The 19847-nt window shown below is 38.4% G+C and overlaps 1 protein-coding gene across 1 annotated transcript in view; it reads right to left on the bottom strand.

The window, feature by feature from the left end:
* SLIT3 (slit guidance ligand 3) overlaps window positions 1-19847 on the bottom strand; it is a gene marked incomplete at its 5' end in the record, with an annotated part of 500013 nt that overhangs the window by 183745 nt on the left and 296421 nt on the right. The window contains one exon of the mRNA XM_009641607.2: window positions 14677-14840. Within this exon, the coding sequence (XP_009639902.1) occupies window positions 14677-14840 (164 nt within the window). The remainder of the gene's footprint in view (window positions 1-14676; window positions 14841-19847) is intronic.

The raw sequence follows: 19847 nt of genomic DNA, 5'->3' as shown, positions 1-19847 counted from the left end.
TCCCTCATGAACACTTCTTTGGTCGCCTCCATGATCAGTTTATTCAAAGATTTAAAAAATAAGCCTTAAGATCAAGTAGCATTTCCAAAAGTTATCTTTGCCTAGAAGTTTCCATTACACAAACACTCCTTGAGTATTTTTACATACTGAGAGAAGACTGTCATCAATGATGACTTATGTTTTTGAAATGAGGTAACCTGTTATGACATAAAGACTAGAAATACAAAGCTAGTTTTTTCAAGATTAGACAATGCAGTTAATGGAAACACAAAAAGAATTCCAAAAAGTGTGAGTTCGAACCTTCAAATCCTTGCTTAATCTAATCATTCCACTGAAAGATGAGAAGGTACTTACAGAGCAAAGGTTTAGATGAGGATGTTACTCTATATACATTCTAGTCAATCCATTAGATTCAGGTTTAATTAAGTGTCATTAAGGGTTTTTTTGAAACTGTATCATCATCTATATCAATTTTATTCAAATGTTTATGATTCTTACATTTAAAATTTTGATATATACATACACTTAGACATAGATAAAATGTTTTTGCTACACTAATTGAGGTTATCAAGATGCAGCAGTTATTGACTTATTTATGGTGAGTCATGTTTCCAAAGTACATGTAACACAAGAAACCCCAAGGGTCTTTTTTACCAGACACATAGAGGGCTGAATGTGAAGCTTTGTGTTGGTAAGAAGTGACAAAATCATAACAGAAACAGGAAAAACTGGTATTTTTCTAGATTACGGAAGATTATAATCACAAAACACATTTAATTTTTGGTTGTAAAAATTAAAACATTGTAATTATCAGATCAGAAATACATGTGAAAACATGGAAAACTATACACAAAGCTGTACAGTCTTGGGGCTTGTCCTGGAAAGAACCCATCATTGATGCTTTCATAAATTATATCTGCAGGTGACAAAAGGTCTAAAAATATTTGTTTGCATCAATTTGCAATCCAATATCATGATGACAATTAAAATTTTATAACAATGCAACATTCTTATAAATTTTCTCTCTTGATTTACGCCTCTGGTTTAGCCCCTAACTATACGCAACAACATCAACTCATATAGCAAGCCTAAATATGTTCCAATTTTCAAAGACTTGTAAACAGCAATGAACAGCCAGCATCAGAAAGACATTCAGTGGCACCTCTAAGTATCATTATTTTGAAAGGCAGATACAGTTTGAAAAGATGTCAGCTGAAAACTTCTACAGGCTGACTTTACACTTGCAGAGGGAGCCCTCCTTGAAAGCAAAAGACAATTACTGCAAAGTGATGCCTTCTGTTAGAAAGGTATTGAATTCTGATGTGAATTCATTTCTGTTTGTCTGAATTTCCCTTAGTTCAAGCAAGCTGTCATCCCCTTTAAATATTATTTTGTTGCCAGGGATGACGGAACTGCCTTATATTAAAGTATACTGTTGAGTTTCAGGATAAGATCACCATTTCAACTGTGTATGAAATGTTGCCAAATTAAAGTAATGGGTTTGCTATTTTTTTTTACTGGGTCATCACCCGACTTTCTGTCAGGACAGCAGGAGAAAAATGTGGGTTTCATAGACTGTATGTTTTAAATATAGCTTTCACTGATGGTAATCAGAGCTGTGAGTGACTGTATTTTGGCAGACCAGACCTCAGAACTCCAATTCAGGCATCCAGAAATTAGATTTTCAGAAGTAGTAACCATCTTGAAAAAAAAATGGATCTCTCAGGACATTTGTGGCATGGGTAAGAGTCAAATTCATTCTTTACAAGAGTGGGCAGCTGCTTTCATCATGAGATGATCCTAATGATCCTTTCTCTTTGCTAAAATATCCCATCTCATTTCCAGTCCACTTCCCAACTTCCATGACAGTTGTATATAAGGAGTTTACCAGCAACAGTCTTTTATCTCAATACAGAGCTGGTTTCAGTACTAGAGCAGCTTCACCCTACAGATTCAACTGAGCAAAAATCTAGAGTACAAAAATAATTCAGTAATGTAATTAAAATCTAAGTCCTAATGCATATGGTCCAAGGAATGAAATTCATATTTATCAGGCAACCTGAACTTTGACTTGTTCCAGTTTCAAAATCTTATTAGATGTTGTCTTAACATAGTTTACATATGTGACCATGTGTGTAATACAGTATTTAAGTTGTAGCTATTTGAACTAAACAACAACAAAAAATCTTCACTAGTTAAACATGTACATGTGTACAGCAGGACAAGCAGCTCTCTTGGGTCTGTCTTCCGGCTATAGAAACACAGGGCAGACGTACCATCATTGTGAATTAATAGAATTCCTTCAAAATTAATGGAGCTCTGCCGCATATTGCCAACAGCATTGCCAGCTCTGCCCTTCACAGAGCCTAAGGCTTCTGTACAATTTTAACTGTGAATATTTCCAGTAGTTTATATTGCCTCAAAATGCACACAGGCCTCTGTTATGTTTGCATAAGAACAAGATGTTCGTTCTTACAACCTGATCACAGACATTTTATGTATGTTTTCTCTAGGTAGGTCTGCCTACCTTGTGGTGCAATGCCCAAAACAAAATGAAGAATGAGGGAAGCGCAAATGAGCTATTGCAAGCTTTTATGGACAGGGAGAAATTATCAAACTGGGAAGAAACACTTCAGAGCAATCCTTGTTCTCTGGGAGGCAAAGAGAAAGCTAGCAGCAAGGTCAAATCTTCCACACACCCTTTATCATCACACGCCTGATGTGCTTTCTGAAGAGGCTTTGTAGCAAGGGGAAAATGCATTTTTGCACAGTTATAATACTACAACATATAGAGGGTTAGAGAAGCAGTAATATACTCCCTTTTCATTAGGGAACGACATCAAAAAACCTGACATATTGCCAGTTGTAGTTTTAAGAGTCTGTTCCTGACTCTACTGCATCTAAATCAACAGAAGAAGATTCAGTGAAACTCAGCTCACTACCTCCCCGTTTTGTGTGATGCAGCATTGCCGAGTGCTCTACACTAAAGGAATGGTTAGAAAGGAGGTTACTATACAAAGTGCTGTGAAAAGAGAGAGAAAAGACAGAAACAGCAGTCCTTGCGGAAAAAGCAAGTAACAACAGTAACAAGGTGATAATTAATACCATACTACAGTTAAATATCATGGAACTTTCTGGCAACTTTTTGAATGGAAAGGCCAAAAGGTAAACCAGAACGTCATTTGTGCTGCCCACCAAGCCTTTCGGATCATCTTCAAACAAACACTGAAGCCAATAGGAATCCTTTTATTTACCCTGAATTTGGACCAAAAACCATTTACATGTAATTTTCCACAATAAAAGAGGAACTTTTATGTGAACAGATTTACAGCTAGTGACTAAAACAAATAACCAATTAGTTAACTAGGGAGGTACATGGTGTCAAAATAGAGACAGACAGACAGCAATATAATGTTTTTATTCTTAGCGCAGATGCAGCTGAAATGGGATGAAAAAATAACAGCTTACGCTGAAAGAAAGTAAAGCAAGAAGTAAAGAAAGAGGCTGTCTTTGTGCAGACTCTTTATTTTCTACATATAATGAGTGACCAGTTTTCTCATTCCACTTAAAATGGGATGGAAAAAGGAGTATTTTTATAAACTTAATTTCTCATTATAAGCTTGAATTCTCCGAGTGCCCCAAAATATCTGGTAGTCCTGCTGCTTTTGACTGACATTTTGTGCTTAGAGTAAAAATACTTCTGATTCCATGCTGAATACAGCCCTTTATATTTGGTGAGTATCTTTCTTCATCATGAGCAAAAGTAGACCTAGACTGTAGACCTCTGACACCTTTCATGTAATAAAAAGACTTTGTGCATAAATTGCTAACATTGTCAAATGTTTTTGCTCATGTTTTTCCTTTGCAAAGGACAAAATACTGTATTACACATTCACACTCAACAGGCATCTAGCACATATTCCATAGCTCTTACACAAACAGTCATCTGTTAAGGTAAAGTTTTCTATAAACAGAATTTCACATCTGATTTGGATTTAACTGCTTCAATTAAATGAGGATCTATTGTTAGCTCCATAGCAGGTCTATAGAATTAAAGCACAAAAAAATCCAAGAGAGTTTAATCAGTTTAATGTTTGTATAGTTGTGGAGAGCTGGTAAAGAAAGGAGTCGTCAAGAAAATGAATCTAAGTAGGCTATGGGATTTAAAGTTCTTAAAATTTGGGTATGATTTTCATAGGTATGCAGAGTATAAGCATACAGATGGATCAAGGGCCCCAAGGCAATACAGCCTCTGAAGAAGGATATTTGAAATCTAAAAATGAATTTTCTTTTTGCTGCCAATACTTCTTCAAAAGAAAAGATACAGGAAAAGCAAAAATATCCCAGGATTCCTGTTTGTGTCCTTCACAAGTGCAGTAAACTCTTTATGGCGTGGACGCAACAAAAGGAAGCGGCCATGGACAAGCCAGCTGCATTTATATTATTTCCCTTCTGAAGTTCTTACTATCTGTCATCTTGTCATTTCAGATTTTTTTCTGTTACACAGCAGCACTAGTTCACTATGTTAATTATATTTTTCTCCAAGAGATAAAAATCATCAACTCAATTATACATTTTGCTATAAAAAAACCCAACACTAACAAAATGTGGAAGCTAGGATAGGAACATGATTAACAAAAATTACTATGCTTTTTGTGCCTGATGTAATGGAATGACAGCCTCAATGATTATGGTAGTTAATATCTGGCACGCCATTAGCCTGCACCACTTTATTTTACAGTCTCAGACTATGGGCTAGGGGAAGAGGGGAGGCGGGGAGAAACTTAGGACCCAGCAGTTTACAGAGAAATTAAGTGCTTTTTGCAAATAAGTATCTCATTGGCCTCTAGCCTTTTAAGAGCAGCAAATAGACTGATATTACAATTAGAATAGAATGGTTATGGTGTATAAATGAACAGTTTAAATGTCACAGGTATTTAAAATAAATTTTGCAATGACTAAATAAACTAAATAATCTCATTTGCACTGACACCCAATTACAGCACACTAAGTAGTGTGCTTTATTACCTCCTCACATATCTGATTGCCTTTGCAGCAGTTATATTCCACCAGCAAAATGTTAGTTATTAATAAAAAATATTAATGGATTTTAAGATAAATCTGACAGGATTTACTGGTTAAATATCTGTGGTGACTTTAAATCATTTTAAGTATAGCAGACATGAAATTATTGATCAATAAACAAAACACTACAAGTATTGCAGACCTGTGGATATGTTATGACCTTTTGTGGTTTAATTAAATAACCCATTGGAACCTCTTACAATGCTGGGACATCTGAAATCAATTACTACTACATGAGCTATAGTTTTCACTAGACTCCCAGTAATACAATCTCAAAAGGATACCCAAAGCAGATGTATTGCTCCCGATTGGTCTTTGCATCCCAGTATTAAAATAGACTTCATTGTGCATAGTCCTACAGAGAGATATGGGCAAGTCAATCACAACTGACTATCTCCAAGGTCAACATTCCTTATTGATGGCAAATATTCCACTAATGGAGAAAACTTTGTTCAAATGTGTTTATTCTACAGGAATGTGCAGGAAATGGTTTATGCAAATATTTCCATCTATGGTTGTTCAACAGCTTTGCACTGAGCACAGCATTAAGTATTTACAATTAGTGACTTGAGCCCCTGATTGATTAACACCATCGAGTTCATGGTATACAAAAATTTGCTAGTCATGGATATTCATTATTTGATTCAAGATCACTGTTTTGCTGAACATTCCCAAACAGTAAATTTATCTGTTAAAAGTTTCTGGCACATAAGCACAACTGTCAAAGTCAAAAGCCAAAGTCAACACCAATTGGTTTACAAACAAATACTGAGTTATACAAAAGGAAATATCCAACTGCAGTGAAAGGAAGGTCTAGTGTAATGAATGAAGCCTACTTTATTCTACATAAACCTACTTTGCAGCATGTTTCAAAATATAGCAGTAAAGTAACACCAGTGAAAATCAGACCTTACTTCACACTGTCTTATCCTAAAAGCACTAATATTGCAATTATTTAATTAACAATAATAGCACCAAAATTGTATGGAATACTTTTAAACAAAACGGAAGAAAGTAGAGCAAAGAGGCTCACCTGCAGCAACTGAGGTTTAATAGGCAGACTTGTTCTTCTGAAGGATTAATAAAACAATTTGTGAGACAACTCCTTTCAAAATTATGACAAAGTTGTTTTTCTCTCAAAGAAATTTGTTCCATTTAAGTCTTCCACAGGAACAATTGAAAAGGTTCAGTTTGAACATCTCCTATGCCCTGTGTCCACTCTGAGCCTTTCTTTGAACGTCTTTCACCAGACATGTCAACACAGGCATTTTCTCCTAAAAGCAGCCTTTCTGACCATTGCACTATAAGGAAGGCCTGTGTTTGGTTCTCTGGGTTTGTATACTATTTGCTCTTCCAAAACAGGCTAAAGACTAAAAAAATAATGATACTAGAAAGTCTTAAAAAATGTAGCGCTTCTGCAGTTCAAAAGGCATCTACGCACAGTAATCTCATTAAAGCCAATCCCACAATTTGCATCAGCAGCCTGGAAGGTGCATATGAAGTGACATTTAAAAATATGACCAGAAATAATACAGCAAACTTATAAAAATATTCAAGCATAAAAATGAAGAGGGAGAAAAATTATTTAAGTGAAAGGATACTACCTGTACAACATTAAATGATAGATAATGGTCATGAACAATTGTAAGTCTATGAAGAGAGTATAGTTCTGGAATGGCCTTCTAAACAGGTTATCCATTAGAGAACCTGAACTGCTTCACAATTAAGTTTGATAAAGTTACGGAAGGGCTAGGAATAGTTTGAGTCCCTGCAGTTTCATTTGCTGATATTTGGAAAGGAGTTTTAAACACGACTTGATTTTGTTCGATTGCGTGTTTGTCTGTGCTCCTGCCCCCCTCTGCCCCGCGTCTTGCAGCAAACATAGGACTTTCCCCACCTCAGCACAGAAGCTGGTCTCTTCAAGAAGAGGCAGAAGATGGGATTTACTTCAGTCAGAAGCATTACAGATTGATACAGCTCTTCAGATGTTGTCGGGCAGAATGTTACATTTCTGAAAATAACACTGGAGGGGTCCAGTTTGGTCACAAGCTCACCCAATGGCCAGATCTGGGATAAGGAAACACTTTTTTCCAAATGAGTGGGCAAAGACTGAAGAGAGAGGCATAATCCTATTCCCAGAGCCACTTCAGAATTCCTTGGACCAAATTCTTTGGCATTTGGGACACGCTAAGGAACACAAGGCACCAGAGACCCTTCTTGCCTTCCTCCTGGGACAGGCTGACATTTTTGCCTTTGGCATTTTGCAAGAGGCCTCTGGCACGTTCAAGTACTTTATGGTATCTGGAACTTATAAAATAATATTCTGATGGATCTTCTGATGTAAAAATGTTTGCGTGCAATTACAAGGAATTAATTCAATGAGCCAGGAGATCCCTTCAGTTTTGGTATGGGGTGTCTGTGCCCAGGCACTGGCAGCAGGGCTGCAGGGACCTCTGTGAGGAGAGCCCGGGAGTGTCCCACGTTAGGCAGGGCCGTCTCCACACCAGCCCTGCTGCAGGGCCAGCTGAGCCTGCCAGCGAAGCTGGTGGTGCCTCTGTGAAATCATATTTAAGAAAGGGCAAAATGGTGCCAGGCAGTAAGGAGTGAGGAAAAAAGTGTGAGAAACAGCCTTGCAAGCAGCAAAGTCAGAGAATAACGAGAGGGGGATGTGCTGGAGAAGATCTTGTTTTCTCCCCAGTCCTGTTGAGGAAAGGGAATGAGAGCAGCTGGGTGGGTGACTGGCAGCTGGCCACAGTCCACCCACAAGAGGTTTAATGCAACTATACAACATCACTAAATTTCATCATCAATAAAACAGAAATCCACATGAATATTGACTGGCATTGATGCTATGCAACTTTATATTTGCTGTCTATTCATTTATGGAATTCTGCAGTCATTTTATATGCAGCTCTATGCTTTTTAAAATTAGTCTTATTAATTAAGTATCTATAAACATGTTGCCAGTCACATATATGTATCGAACAGAAAGTCTACAGATTTCATACAAAGGCTTGGCCACATACTCAAGAGTCAACCCTGTTCCTTCATATTTAACACCACCGCTCCCTGTGAACTAGCTCAGAACAAATCGGTGGTGCTGATCCGTGGCAGGACAGACCACCATGATGCATTTCCATTGTATACCAATATACTACCAACTTACTAGCAATAAAACAAACCACTCTTTTTGGACACTAACATAAAAACTAAACACATTTATTATTACAGTAAGAGTTCAAAAGCTCAATGGCTGAATAATTATACTCCAACCTGACATCATTAAATAAGCATTAAGGATCTACACATACTGCTTTGGGGAAAAGAGATTCCAGAACACAGGTAATTACACTGAAAAGTTAAAATACCATTTTTGGACAGTGGACTAAATTTACTGTAATTTAAAGCAAATTTTCAGCTTTGGTCTTCAAAGAATTATTAAGTGCCTTAATAAATACATGTTTATCCTTCAGATTTGCAAGATGGTCCCCCAAATAAAAAACACCATATGTGGCATCTTACATATGAAGCAATTACAGAAGTAAATTCTAGCAGTATGAAACAACATAACTGTTAGTGCTAAAGCAAATTTAAATTTGTAATAAGAAACTTAATGGAAACAGAAAACAAACTCTGATAAATAGTGATTAGTATCTCTCCAAACCTCCTATAGGATCTCATTTGAGGAGCAACTACCAAATGCACAGTAATGAAAGGTTTCTTTAGACTAGATATAAATGTTAGTTTGTGGTTGCAAATTATAACAGGAGGTAAAAATTCTATCAGAGTTCCACGAAAAGTTTCTAAGACCAAATTTAGAGCATAACTTTTGCCAAAAGGCTTTAAAAGTCATACAACACTGGAAGTCCTGCATAGACTCCATTGTAAGAGCACTTACTGGGTCTGCTGATTAAGTCACCGACTTAACAGTGAGAAAAAAAGATGTATATATCTTATATGACTCACAGGTCCTTGTTCTGGAAAGACATCAAGGTTAGATGAAATGGTTAAGTTCACTTCTAAAAGCAATAAACCAGCTGTACAGTGAGGATGTCCCACACGGCAGAAAGTGACCGTTCACACACACAGAGAAAAAGGCCTCCTCCTCCCACTTGTTTATCCAGCTTCCCATGACCATTGGAACTAAGGGCCATTAGCAGCCCTTCTCTGCATGAGCTGGGATGGACCGCATGGGGGAAACCACCCTGCTCCCTCAGGAGCAATTGCTACTGCCCAGCACTAGCAAAATCTGCTGCATTAGCAAATAGTCCTCCCCACTCTTAAGTTTCCAGGGAGCACCAATCTTCCATGCTGGCAGCATCTCCACGTCCCATGTTGAAAGCAGCAGACCTGCTGCTAGTTATGGAGATACACCATTGCACAGAGGCTTTTAAATAGGAGCAGATGGGGGGGGGAGTTCCTCTCCCCACACACTTTTCCTTTGGCATCTTCTGAAAGTTCTCATTAAGATATGAAGCTCGAGGAGTGCTATTTTATTAGTTACTCATTGTTGATTGTCTCCTCAACAATATGCTATGAAGTTATTAGGAGAAAAATGGAGCAAGACAATGTACTGAGTTTTGTGGTCTGGGCCAGAGAATAACAGCTATGTTTTAAGACCATTTGACCTCACCTAAACAAATAAATCTGCTTTCTCGTTAGGGCTTACAGTCTGCATTAAGCAGCAGGAAGCTAACTTATTTTCCTCTTTATTATACCTCAGCTGCAACCTCATAGAATCATAGAATCACTTTGGTTGGAAAAGACCTCTGAGATCATCAAGTCCAACCTTTAACCTAACCCTGCCATCCCACCACTAAACCATGTCCCTAAGCACCTCATCTATCCTTCTTTTAAATACCTCCAGGGATGAGGACTCTACCACCTCCCTGGCAGCCCATATGAATCAGAAACTCTAGATCTTCAACGGAGATTTGGATCAATCCACTATTTTCTTAAAATCAGTATCAGTTTATTTAGCCAGAAATCACTAGACACTTGGCTCTGGTAATTACTTCTCTCTTGCATCAATTTCAGACTGAATTTTAAATTATTTAATCCAAATTATGCTTCTCTATTTTCTTCAGGTTCTTGTAGATCCTCTGAATGGGAACTGAGGATCAAGAATCAGAGAAAATGGTTTCTAATGAAAAGGAGAATGATGTATGGATCCAACTTCCTTCTCTACAATGCTTATTTCATTATTAAAGAAAACTATTTTAGAAAAGTACTTTAAAATCACATATTCTACACTTAAACTTTGCTAAAATTCATATCGTAAGACATATAGGACAGAGGAGCTCCAAATTAATGTCAAGATTTTAGAATCTGGTGCTTCTTACATGAGAAAAGCATGAGTTCATTAACTGTTAGAAATACCAATCTCTGGTCTATTCTAAGAAATCTCATCCAATTGTCATACTCTATTGGAAACACTGTCCCCTGTAAAATACCTCAAGCTACTGGCCAAAACTACAGCAAATCTGTATCAACCTGCACCTTCGGAGTCAACACCAAGTCCTAACATACTGCCTCAGAATCGGCAGCAACAGTACAAGAGAGAAATGAACTTCCTCCCACCACCCACTGAAATCAAACCCACAGTCTCTGCCTGCTCATCTACCAGATAGTCCCCTCTGCAAGCAACCGGCTGAGAACCGATGACATCTGAGCTGTTCTGGCAGCAGCTAGCTGAAGGCAGCAGTGGCTGAAGTACGCTACACATCAGTCTGAGACACAATGCTCCTGAATGCATCTGCTTTATTCTTAGATATGCAGTTCAGATGCATATTCATTTTCTCATGTACACACTTAGAAAAAACAGAATGATTCATCATTGGAAAAAAAAAAAATCCAAATAGGGTCTGCTGATGGTATAACTTCATGAACCCCTGCTTCAGTTTGCAAAGCTTTACAGCCACACTAATGCAGGTGAGAAAACACATTATGACTTGACATAACTGATTAATATGTAGATTAATTTCAACTTCAACAAGTAAAGAGCAGGTAGAAGAAAAATCAAAGAGCCATAATAAAACTTATATGAGAGGAAAATGAAATAAAATTACTATCCTAAGGAGGTCAGGGGAGGACGAGGGACAGACAAATAGGCAGAGAGAGAGAGAGAGGTTGAGAGAAACAGAGTTAGAAAGGCAGAGTTAGAGAAAGAGAAGCCAATTCAACAGTGATACATCTGAACATGGGAAGGAAGCTGGGTTTGATCCAAGCAAAGACTGGAAGGCTCTAAGAGGTACGGAGCATAAGCCAGCACCCCCAGATGCTCCTCTGCTAGCTAAGGGAATATAAAAATAAACAGTTCCCAAGGATCAGGGTGCAGGTTGTATTTCACCTGACAATAAGTCTTCACCTAGTGTACTGTTTTCTCTTGTCACAGCAATGTGGCAGTGAATTACAAGGTTATGGTGGAGAGAGAGGAGAAAGGCCTCATGCTATCTATGCACAGCGTATCAACAGATGCACTCATTCCCTGGTGCCACACAATTGCCCCTTCTACAACATACGGTCTGGTAGGAGACTGTCTCACCAAACTCAACCCAGAGCTCAATAAGCGGCTCTGCAGAAGGAAGAGTCTGTTTGGAGATTTCTTTGGGAACAGATGGCTTTAAGGCAAAGGCCCAGGAAGGCTGCTCTGTCAGGGGTGGCTCTGGAGGAGAGACTCTCCTGCGAGGAGGGGACAGCTTGCTGACTAAGCCAGCCAGAAGGCTCTGGTGGGTGACAGGACTGCCAGCAGTACTCAGCGCTCCCTGCCAATGGTGAGGGGTCGTATAGTCCCAGCCCTGCTCAGTTCTGTTAATGAGCTTTCCCCTGCCTCCTCAGTAACACAAATCCAATTAGACGTATTTGCAAATCTATCTCCAGGCAACTGCGCACTATTTAGTCCTACACATTTACCTATGGGTCTGAGCCAAATGTTCACAGGCATGAACGAGTGAAACCTGGAATAGCTTTTCTGCTGCTCACAATTTGCCTACAGGTGCCGTTTGAATTAGCACTTTTATAATTTATGTGCACAAGCTGAACAACATCTTCAAAAGACCAACTCTCAGTTTACACAGATATATCTTCACAGAACTCTGACTTCAGCAACATTATCTTGAGAGGCTTTGCACCTAACGCTTATAAACATCACTGTACAGGACTGGTAGCATAGTGTCCAGAAGGAATCAAGCAATTTGGGTTCCAGTTATGGCACTTCTCTATCGGTGTTTCACTTTTTCTTTTCCAACTTACGCTATTCCTTGGTATATAGCATTCAAAATTTGTTTCCAGTGGAACATTTTTATAAAATTATTAAAACTCCCTATTTTTGCATAGGGTTCAAAGAATAACTAGAAGTCAGTTTTTCAAGGATGTTTTTTTTTTCCCCCAAATTATTTGATTCTACTCTTTCTGCTTTGAAGCATGCAACGACACAAGTTTTGAACTGGAATGCTCCGATGAAGCCCTTTTTACAGTGGAGGAAAAGCTGCGTTCTCTTTTGCTGTAATGATATTCCCACTGCCATAAAAACATAAGTACTTGAAATGCTGAGCCTATACTTAAACAGAGTAGTTCACTACATTGTATTTCAGCTCTTCATAACTATGATGCAAAGGCGGCTTTCGCTGCCAGCTTGAGGCTAGTTAGAGTGATTCATGTAAGCTTAAATTGTATAAAATTCCTTTGCAGAGGGACAAGTTCAGTTCACTATTCACCTCCTGTCCTAGTTTGACTTCATAGTCAAACACGAACAAATTATGCTGTAAAATCAGGAATAAGAACTGTAATAAGGCGCAGGGAAGATTTATATCCTCTTTAAACCAGCTGTCCATGTAGGTTTTTGTCGAACTAGCATGTACTAAGCTGAGTTCTCTGCTAAATCCTCCACTAAAATGAGCTCTTCAAATGCATTTCTTTTTCAGTATATTTCATTTCCCAAATGAAGGCTAGGCATACAGTTGATGGACTGTCTCACTGGATGCTTCTTTCCTGTAATTTTTATTAATTTTTTTTCTTTTTAAAAAAAGCAGGCCAATCTTGAGAGTTCTCTTATAGGCTCTTGGCAACTGTTTAAAAACCTTTTCTCTTTTGGAAGCCACAGTCTGCACAGAAAATTCTGTTTAGATGAGTCCTGTCCACATTACATTTCTCATTCTGCAATTATTATCTCTTCCCCTGATTTTAACAAGTCTTGCTCCGTCACTTCACTGTATCATAAATCCAAATAGCTGAACTCATGCCCCATCTGAAACTACATTTCATAAGAAAAAAATGCTGTGGTTACCTCTTTTGATAAAATTAGATTCTGCTAATAGCTTAATTCATTTATCCATTTCTTTTATCCTTCCTCTCCCAAGACTGTTAGAATTCTAAACTTTTCCTTTAGTTAAACTTTTGATGTAATTTATCAAATATTCTGGGCATCATCAAATCTCCACAACTGCATAGAAGCTGCTCAGCACTCTTGAAAATCAAGTCAGAAAAATCACTGCTGTACAACTTCATTTTTCATATGCCCATAATACTTCCAGCACACCTCCAGGGCTGGGCATTAATTTACTATCCATGATATAGTTAAGGGGATCAAACACTTCTTCTCCAAGTACCATCATTTCTCTCTTTCTTTGTCACATGTAAATAAAACTACAGAAAAAAGGCATTCAAGAAACATTTCTAGCATGAGCACTTGTACTGTATTTCCATCAGTCAACCCATGTACCAAGAGGATAAAGCTTTTGGGCTCACAGACTGAGAGATAAAGAATACAGTATCACAAGATCCACAGTCTATCAAGATTAGGACTTGCATCAGCTTTATAACAAGCTCCCTGTGTTACTTACTATTTGGCCTGCAAAACTATCTCCAAACTTGTGTTCCTTCTTCCCCCCCCCCCTCCTCCAGCATACACACTGCCTTGCCTCTCTGCCAGATCTCTTCCTTTCAGCCAAATTCAGAGATTTATTTTTCTGTTTTTCTCTCTTTCTTTCTTTCTCCTCTTCTTTTAAGAAAATGCATTTCTATCACAAAAGAGCCAAGTGCAGTTCCAGAGTCTTGATGAACAGGCTCAACATATAGACACATGGTTTGTGAGTAGGCCATGTAGCATCAGCCTCATTTATCGGTGTGGAAACTTGTAGAACAGCGAAGTGCATTGGCTCCCTAAGAATCCTGTTTCAGTCCCTGGAATAAAATTTGCTCCCCATGTTCTACAGTCAAGTCATTTATCAACAGACTCAGATTAGCATTTTCTATTTCCTTTCTTTTGTATTCCAGTCAGCTGTAGAGCTCTTCCCTTGAGAAATTCCAAATTATCCACACTTAATTGATTTCTTATGTTGATATCATTGGCAATGCTGAAGTAGAAAAAATAATTTGAGAACTGAAATCTTAACTGGAATCCAATAATTCTTATGAAGCTGAAAAAATTAACAATTTTATCTACTCCCACACAGTTTAGCAATAATAAAAACAAACAGGACTGCTACAGAATGGTATTCAAACACAACATAGTAATTTTCCACTCACTGTTGTTATGTGACTATCACTACAAAACCATGAGCTGATAGATAAACGAATAATTGGCATCATTACCAGAGCAGACAAAGTCCTTCTTCTGAACCTCCGCCACAAGAAAACCCCGCAGGTTTACAGGTGCCAAGCAGAAGGTGAACTGCCCGATAGTGCGCCTCTGCCGCAGCCAGTCAGACAGCCAAGCCAGGTGGCAGTCGCAGTGCAGGAAGTTGGAGTGAAGCCGCCTGCAAAAGACAGAAAAATGCTGAAGTTATTAGTAGGCTTTTTAACAGAAGACACAAACCAGAGCAATCAAGTACAAGTCTGTCTGGCTCTTCACTACAATTTAAATAGGATCATTGCAGGTTATTGCTTACAGCTGAGTCAGATCTTAACTGCCTACATTGCCATATAATACACAAATGTCCACACACAAATTAGTGCTATGATTTATAACATCTTGGAAGAATAAAGTTAAATAATTACCTGCCTACAGGTAATCATGAGCTGGTCATTATTGAGAAAAGAACATACAGAATTTAAGATTCCTCCAAGTAATCACTTTGCCTGTGCTTTCATATCAGAAACAACTGCATGAATGTGGTATCTCTGAGTGAATTCAAAGGATGGCTTGTATAAACATGAGGACCAGGCTGAAAAACAGGATGGTAGGCAATTCTTCCCTCTTCTGTCCTTTGCGGAGGGTGGGGTGGGGGGGAGGGCAGGAGTGGAGAGGGGGCTTGGAGAGAGAGAGACAGATCCCACAAACCAGGGGCTGTTGATACGTTCTATGTTCCTGTGTTGCCTGTACAAATTCACTAATGCTTTTTTTACTGTGGCAATTCAACACAAGTATGCAGGTTTTAGACACGAATTTTCAGCTCATGATGAAGAAGGGAACCACAACAGGGTCATGACACACAGCAGTGCCAGGACCGTGCTTTGTAGTGGAAGATCTAGCCACATAGCTCCCTTCCCAGCCTGCTTCACGCTTGGCACTAGAGACCTGCAGAAGCTTTATCGTGTTTTGGGGGGAAGTCTTCAAAAATGATGATGCGTTCAAGAAGTGATTCTGGTAATTTTAATAGCTACCAAACTTTAGGTCAAAACAAAAGCCCAGGACATTAATTATTTCATTCCTTGTAATGAGTCATACATTTGCAGTGTTATACCAAAGCTGAAATGATAAAACAGATTGAAAATCCTGTCAGAAACAGTTAGACAAAGCATTATTCACTAATATTACAGGCATTACATTTAAAAAAACCCACACAATTGGTGTGCACAGGATTTAGCCTTGTCCATCCACCAAAGAAATTAACTGTCTGTCTGTGAGATCTTCATATTGCACAGGAGCAGTGCAGGTCAGCAGTGGCGCCCGGGCTGACAGTCCCCAGATTTGTATGTCTGGGGTGGGCAGTCACAGTAAAAGACCACAAATCTGGAAGTGAGAGTTTATCCTGTAGAGATGGAAGATGTTAGTCTCCTGGGAGCACTGTAAAACCTAATTGTTTTAGAAGGATAGCTAGAAGACCTTGGGTTTAAGGATTATGAAGCTATTTAGTTGACACTGCAGTAAGTCAGATTTCTAGAAAATGTTTTGTTGTTATGAACCATTAATCTGCCTGGAACACTTTTTGTTGATTGAAAGAACAAATAAATACATTTCCAAAGAAAAGAGAACAAATATAATCTAGCCAGAAACCATCCTATGTAAGACTTTGTTCTAACTTAGAGAGTAAGCATTTCATTTAAATCCTCAAAGTATTATCCCTTCCCACCACAGCAGTCGACAACTCTATTCAGAATCATCTTCCTCCAGGAACTGAAACGGAGCTCATCCCATGCCATTCCCTGCGTTCCCTGTATGGATGTAGGCAGACAGGAGTAATAAAACCACAACTTCACAAAAAGGGGCAGCTTTCCCGATCTGTGAGTTGGTTTTTTTCCTCACTAAACTCATATAGCTGGTTTCGGGGTTTTCCCATTTTAGCAGCGCGAGCTGTCACCTCTTCACCAGCTTGCCTGCCTCAGCAGAGCCCTATCTTCTTGTTTGTTCAAGTTTTTTGCACAGATACTCTACAGTTTGCTTTTGAGGGGAGGCCATTCAGAGAGTCTATCAAGCTTTACAAAGCAGCCTATTAGAATATATTTTTCATAATTATATTAATGAATACAGCCACAAAAAGACTTTTCACAGTAATTCAACAGCACCAATTCCCCACGAACGTCAAAAGCACTGAAGTGATTCAGTACATTTTCAGTTTACCCTTAAATAAAAAAATTAAAAGAAATTATGCAATTACCTATCTCAGCAGTCATTCACACATGCAGAGACAACAGGACATTTACCATTAAGCAAATGGGTATGGGGGACATGCTTTAACATAAATAAAGCTGTTTCAAGCAAAGGAAAGCAGATCAATAAAAACTAATTCCTGTCACTTCCAATCAAGGCTAAAAGATCAATGAAATTCAGCAACAGAAAAGGCAGTTAAATAAAAAAGATTAGCACAGAAGAGCTGATTTTTTTTTTTAAGAATTCTTCAAGTGCTTCAAATCTTACTAGCGCTTTTTCAACACACACACCCCCTCCCTGCCGAGAGGTAATGTTCAAATTGAATACGCTCTTTACTTTTCCTTCTCTGTTCTTCTTAAACGACCAGATTGGTTTGAGAGCCATGACGAAAAAGCTACCCCCCCCAGCCGATGCAGCTGCAGCACAGGCAGCCCCACGTGTCCTGCTAATGGATCTCACTAGTGTGTAAAACAGACACAGAGGGACGAGGCTATCCACACCGCACTGGGCCCCAGCCAGATGGGAGAAGGGCCTGTCCCTACTTCAGCAACACTCAGACCAGGGATACCCTACAAGAGCTTCTAAAAAAAAAAAAAAGCACACCTAAGTGTGAAGCTTTTTGGGAAGGTGTACAAACTGATGATTATTTTTTACAAAAACAGTAGTCACCAAACTGTAATGAACACCATTCATGATCTGTTTGGACTGAATGTGCATCAACAACCAAGAGATTAAATAGCAGATCTTATTCAGCCGTTATGCCTCAGACAGCTTTCTCCTTTCGTCCAAACTGTTCATTGAGGTTGTATATTAATGCAGGAGAAACAGGCTATCAAGTGAAATAAAGCTCGGGAAACTAGTGAGAATATTAACATTTCCACCTAAATAATATACTTATATAAATATTTTACATAGGTGAACAAAAACTGATCAGTTTTACATGTGCTCAGGTGTATGTTAGTTGTTAGGGTATTACTATACATTTACACAAAGTTGGTTAAATCAAAACAGAATTAGCCTAAATTCTGAACAGAAGATATTCAGAAAATATTGAGTAATATGTAGCTATGCAAACTAGTTTTATTGATAATGCTAATTAATAAAGTATTAATTGTGAAAAGTGCTAAGATGACTTGGAGATAGAGGGAGAATTTTTAATATAAAGGAGTAGCAGAAGAAACTATGAAATGCTATTTGATTCCTGTATTTATCTTATATTAGTTGCTATTTTGATTACTTTTCTGCCTCTGCTGAAACAGATGGAAGGAAATATAGAAAACTAAACCATTGTACTGTATTTCCACCTGTCTACATAGGATTTTTCAATTCCCATATTGAACTGCTAAGAAGGGTACCACGTGTTATTTGGCAGTCTTTGGAGATTGAAACATGCCACTTGATATTGATGAAGCTACCTTTACAGAACACAAGGTGAATGAATATGAATGCAAGTTTGCAAAGGTGCCCTTTTAGTCACAGACCCTAAATTAAATTTCCAGCAAATCCTTTTAGAGTGGGTCAGCATTTGTGTTCTGTATAAAATGTGGCTCTCAGAATTCAATATAAAAGCTTCCCTTTATAAATCCTATTTATGACTTCCTTCCCCCTTTTTTTTTTTCCTTAATTACAGTGGAGGGGGATTAGTCAGTGTAAGTCTCCAGGGAGCTATATGCAAAGCCATCTCCGAAATTAAACTAAAAGGAAAATGGCAGAAAGCATTGAGCTCTGGTAACAGACAAGACCGACTAATCTGAAGAAGCCAGGCAAATTTTCTGAACCACTGTGACTGAATGAGAAAAGGCAAAACTCCAGGAACCTTAACCCTATGCCTCTATCTTCTTTATCCATTCTCTTCTAAAAGACAAACATCTAATTTCCATTTAATTACTTACATTGAGATCTATGAATGTTGCCATTTAATGAAGAATGTAAATTTAAATTGGAGGTTATTTTACATAGAGTGACATGAGTAAGAGCCATTTTTCTTCAGTTCTATTATTTAATATGATTTTACACATGCATGTGTAGCATCCTTAAAACATTTTATTTTTTCAGTGCCACAGAAAATTTTCAGGATACTTACTATTTCCCTTTCTTTACTTTTAGCACTAAATACATCTTGGTTGAGTTTGAGATTTTGGAGGAAAAAACAGAGAGACTTTGTTTAAATATGCCTTTTCCTGAAGTTGTGTATTCCCTAAAAGAATTTAAGGAATAATGTATTTAAAGAAAAATGGTTTTGGTAGGCTATGGCTAATTTATACAAATGTACACAGTATAATTTCACACTCTTTGTATTTTGGTCTACTAAAGTTGATCAGAGCTTTTCCAGTGTAATGGTGCCCAGCTATAAAAAAAATGGATTTGATTTAAGAGAAACTTTTCTAAAAAGAGCATCACAATCAGTGACATTTTTTTTCAGAAAATATCTGGAAAAGAAAGTTTCTTCAAGTTTGTTCTTCAAAAAAATTTCTTGTTTCAGAAAGTAGTATTCTGAATTTGAAAAGATGAAATAGGATTTAAACAAGGATATTAACAGAATTAAATAACTTGATCCATCTGAGCAGTTTTCACAATTTGGATAATGTTCCAGCTTGGAACATATTTCATGTCATGGAGTTTCTGATGGGAAAAAAATGCCAGTTTTGTTTCTGGGTAAATTTAAAATATTCATAAAACTGAATTTTACTTAACCCTGGCTAAATCCTGTGAACTTGCTCTCAGGGCCCTGAGGACACCAGCGCCTCCACAACCCTGCCCGGCCTCACCAGGGGCTCCCCCAGCCCTGCCATGGCCCAGGACTCCAAGGCGGCCCGGCCCGGGGCTCTCAGCCCCTGCCCCAGCCCACCCTGCCTGGCCATGGGCCCCATCTGAGCTGGTCCCCACCTGTGGGCTGGTGCCCCGTCCTGGTCTCGGTTGTCCCCATCCCCGCAGAGGTGCCCGAGGCTGCCCC

Source organism: Egretta garzetta, unplaced genomic scaffold, assembly GCF_000687185.1.
Source record: "Egretta garzetta isolate BGI_Z169 unplaced genomic scaffold, ASM68718v1 scaffold97, whole genome shotgun sequence".
Taxonomy (NCBI): Eukaryota; Metazoa; Chordata; class Aves; order Pelecaniformes; family Ardeidae; genus Egretta; species Egretta garzetta.
Note: the sequence above shows the minus strand (reverse complement) of the source record. Positions and strands in the feature narration are given on the sequence as shown.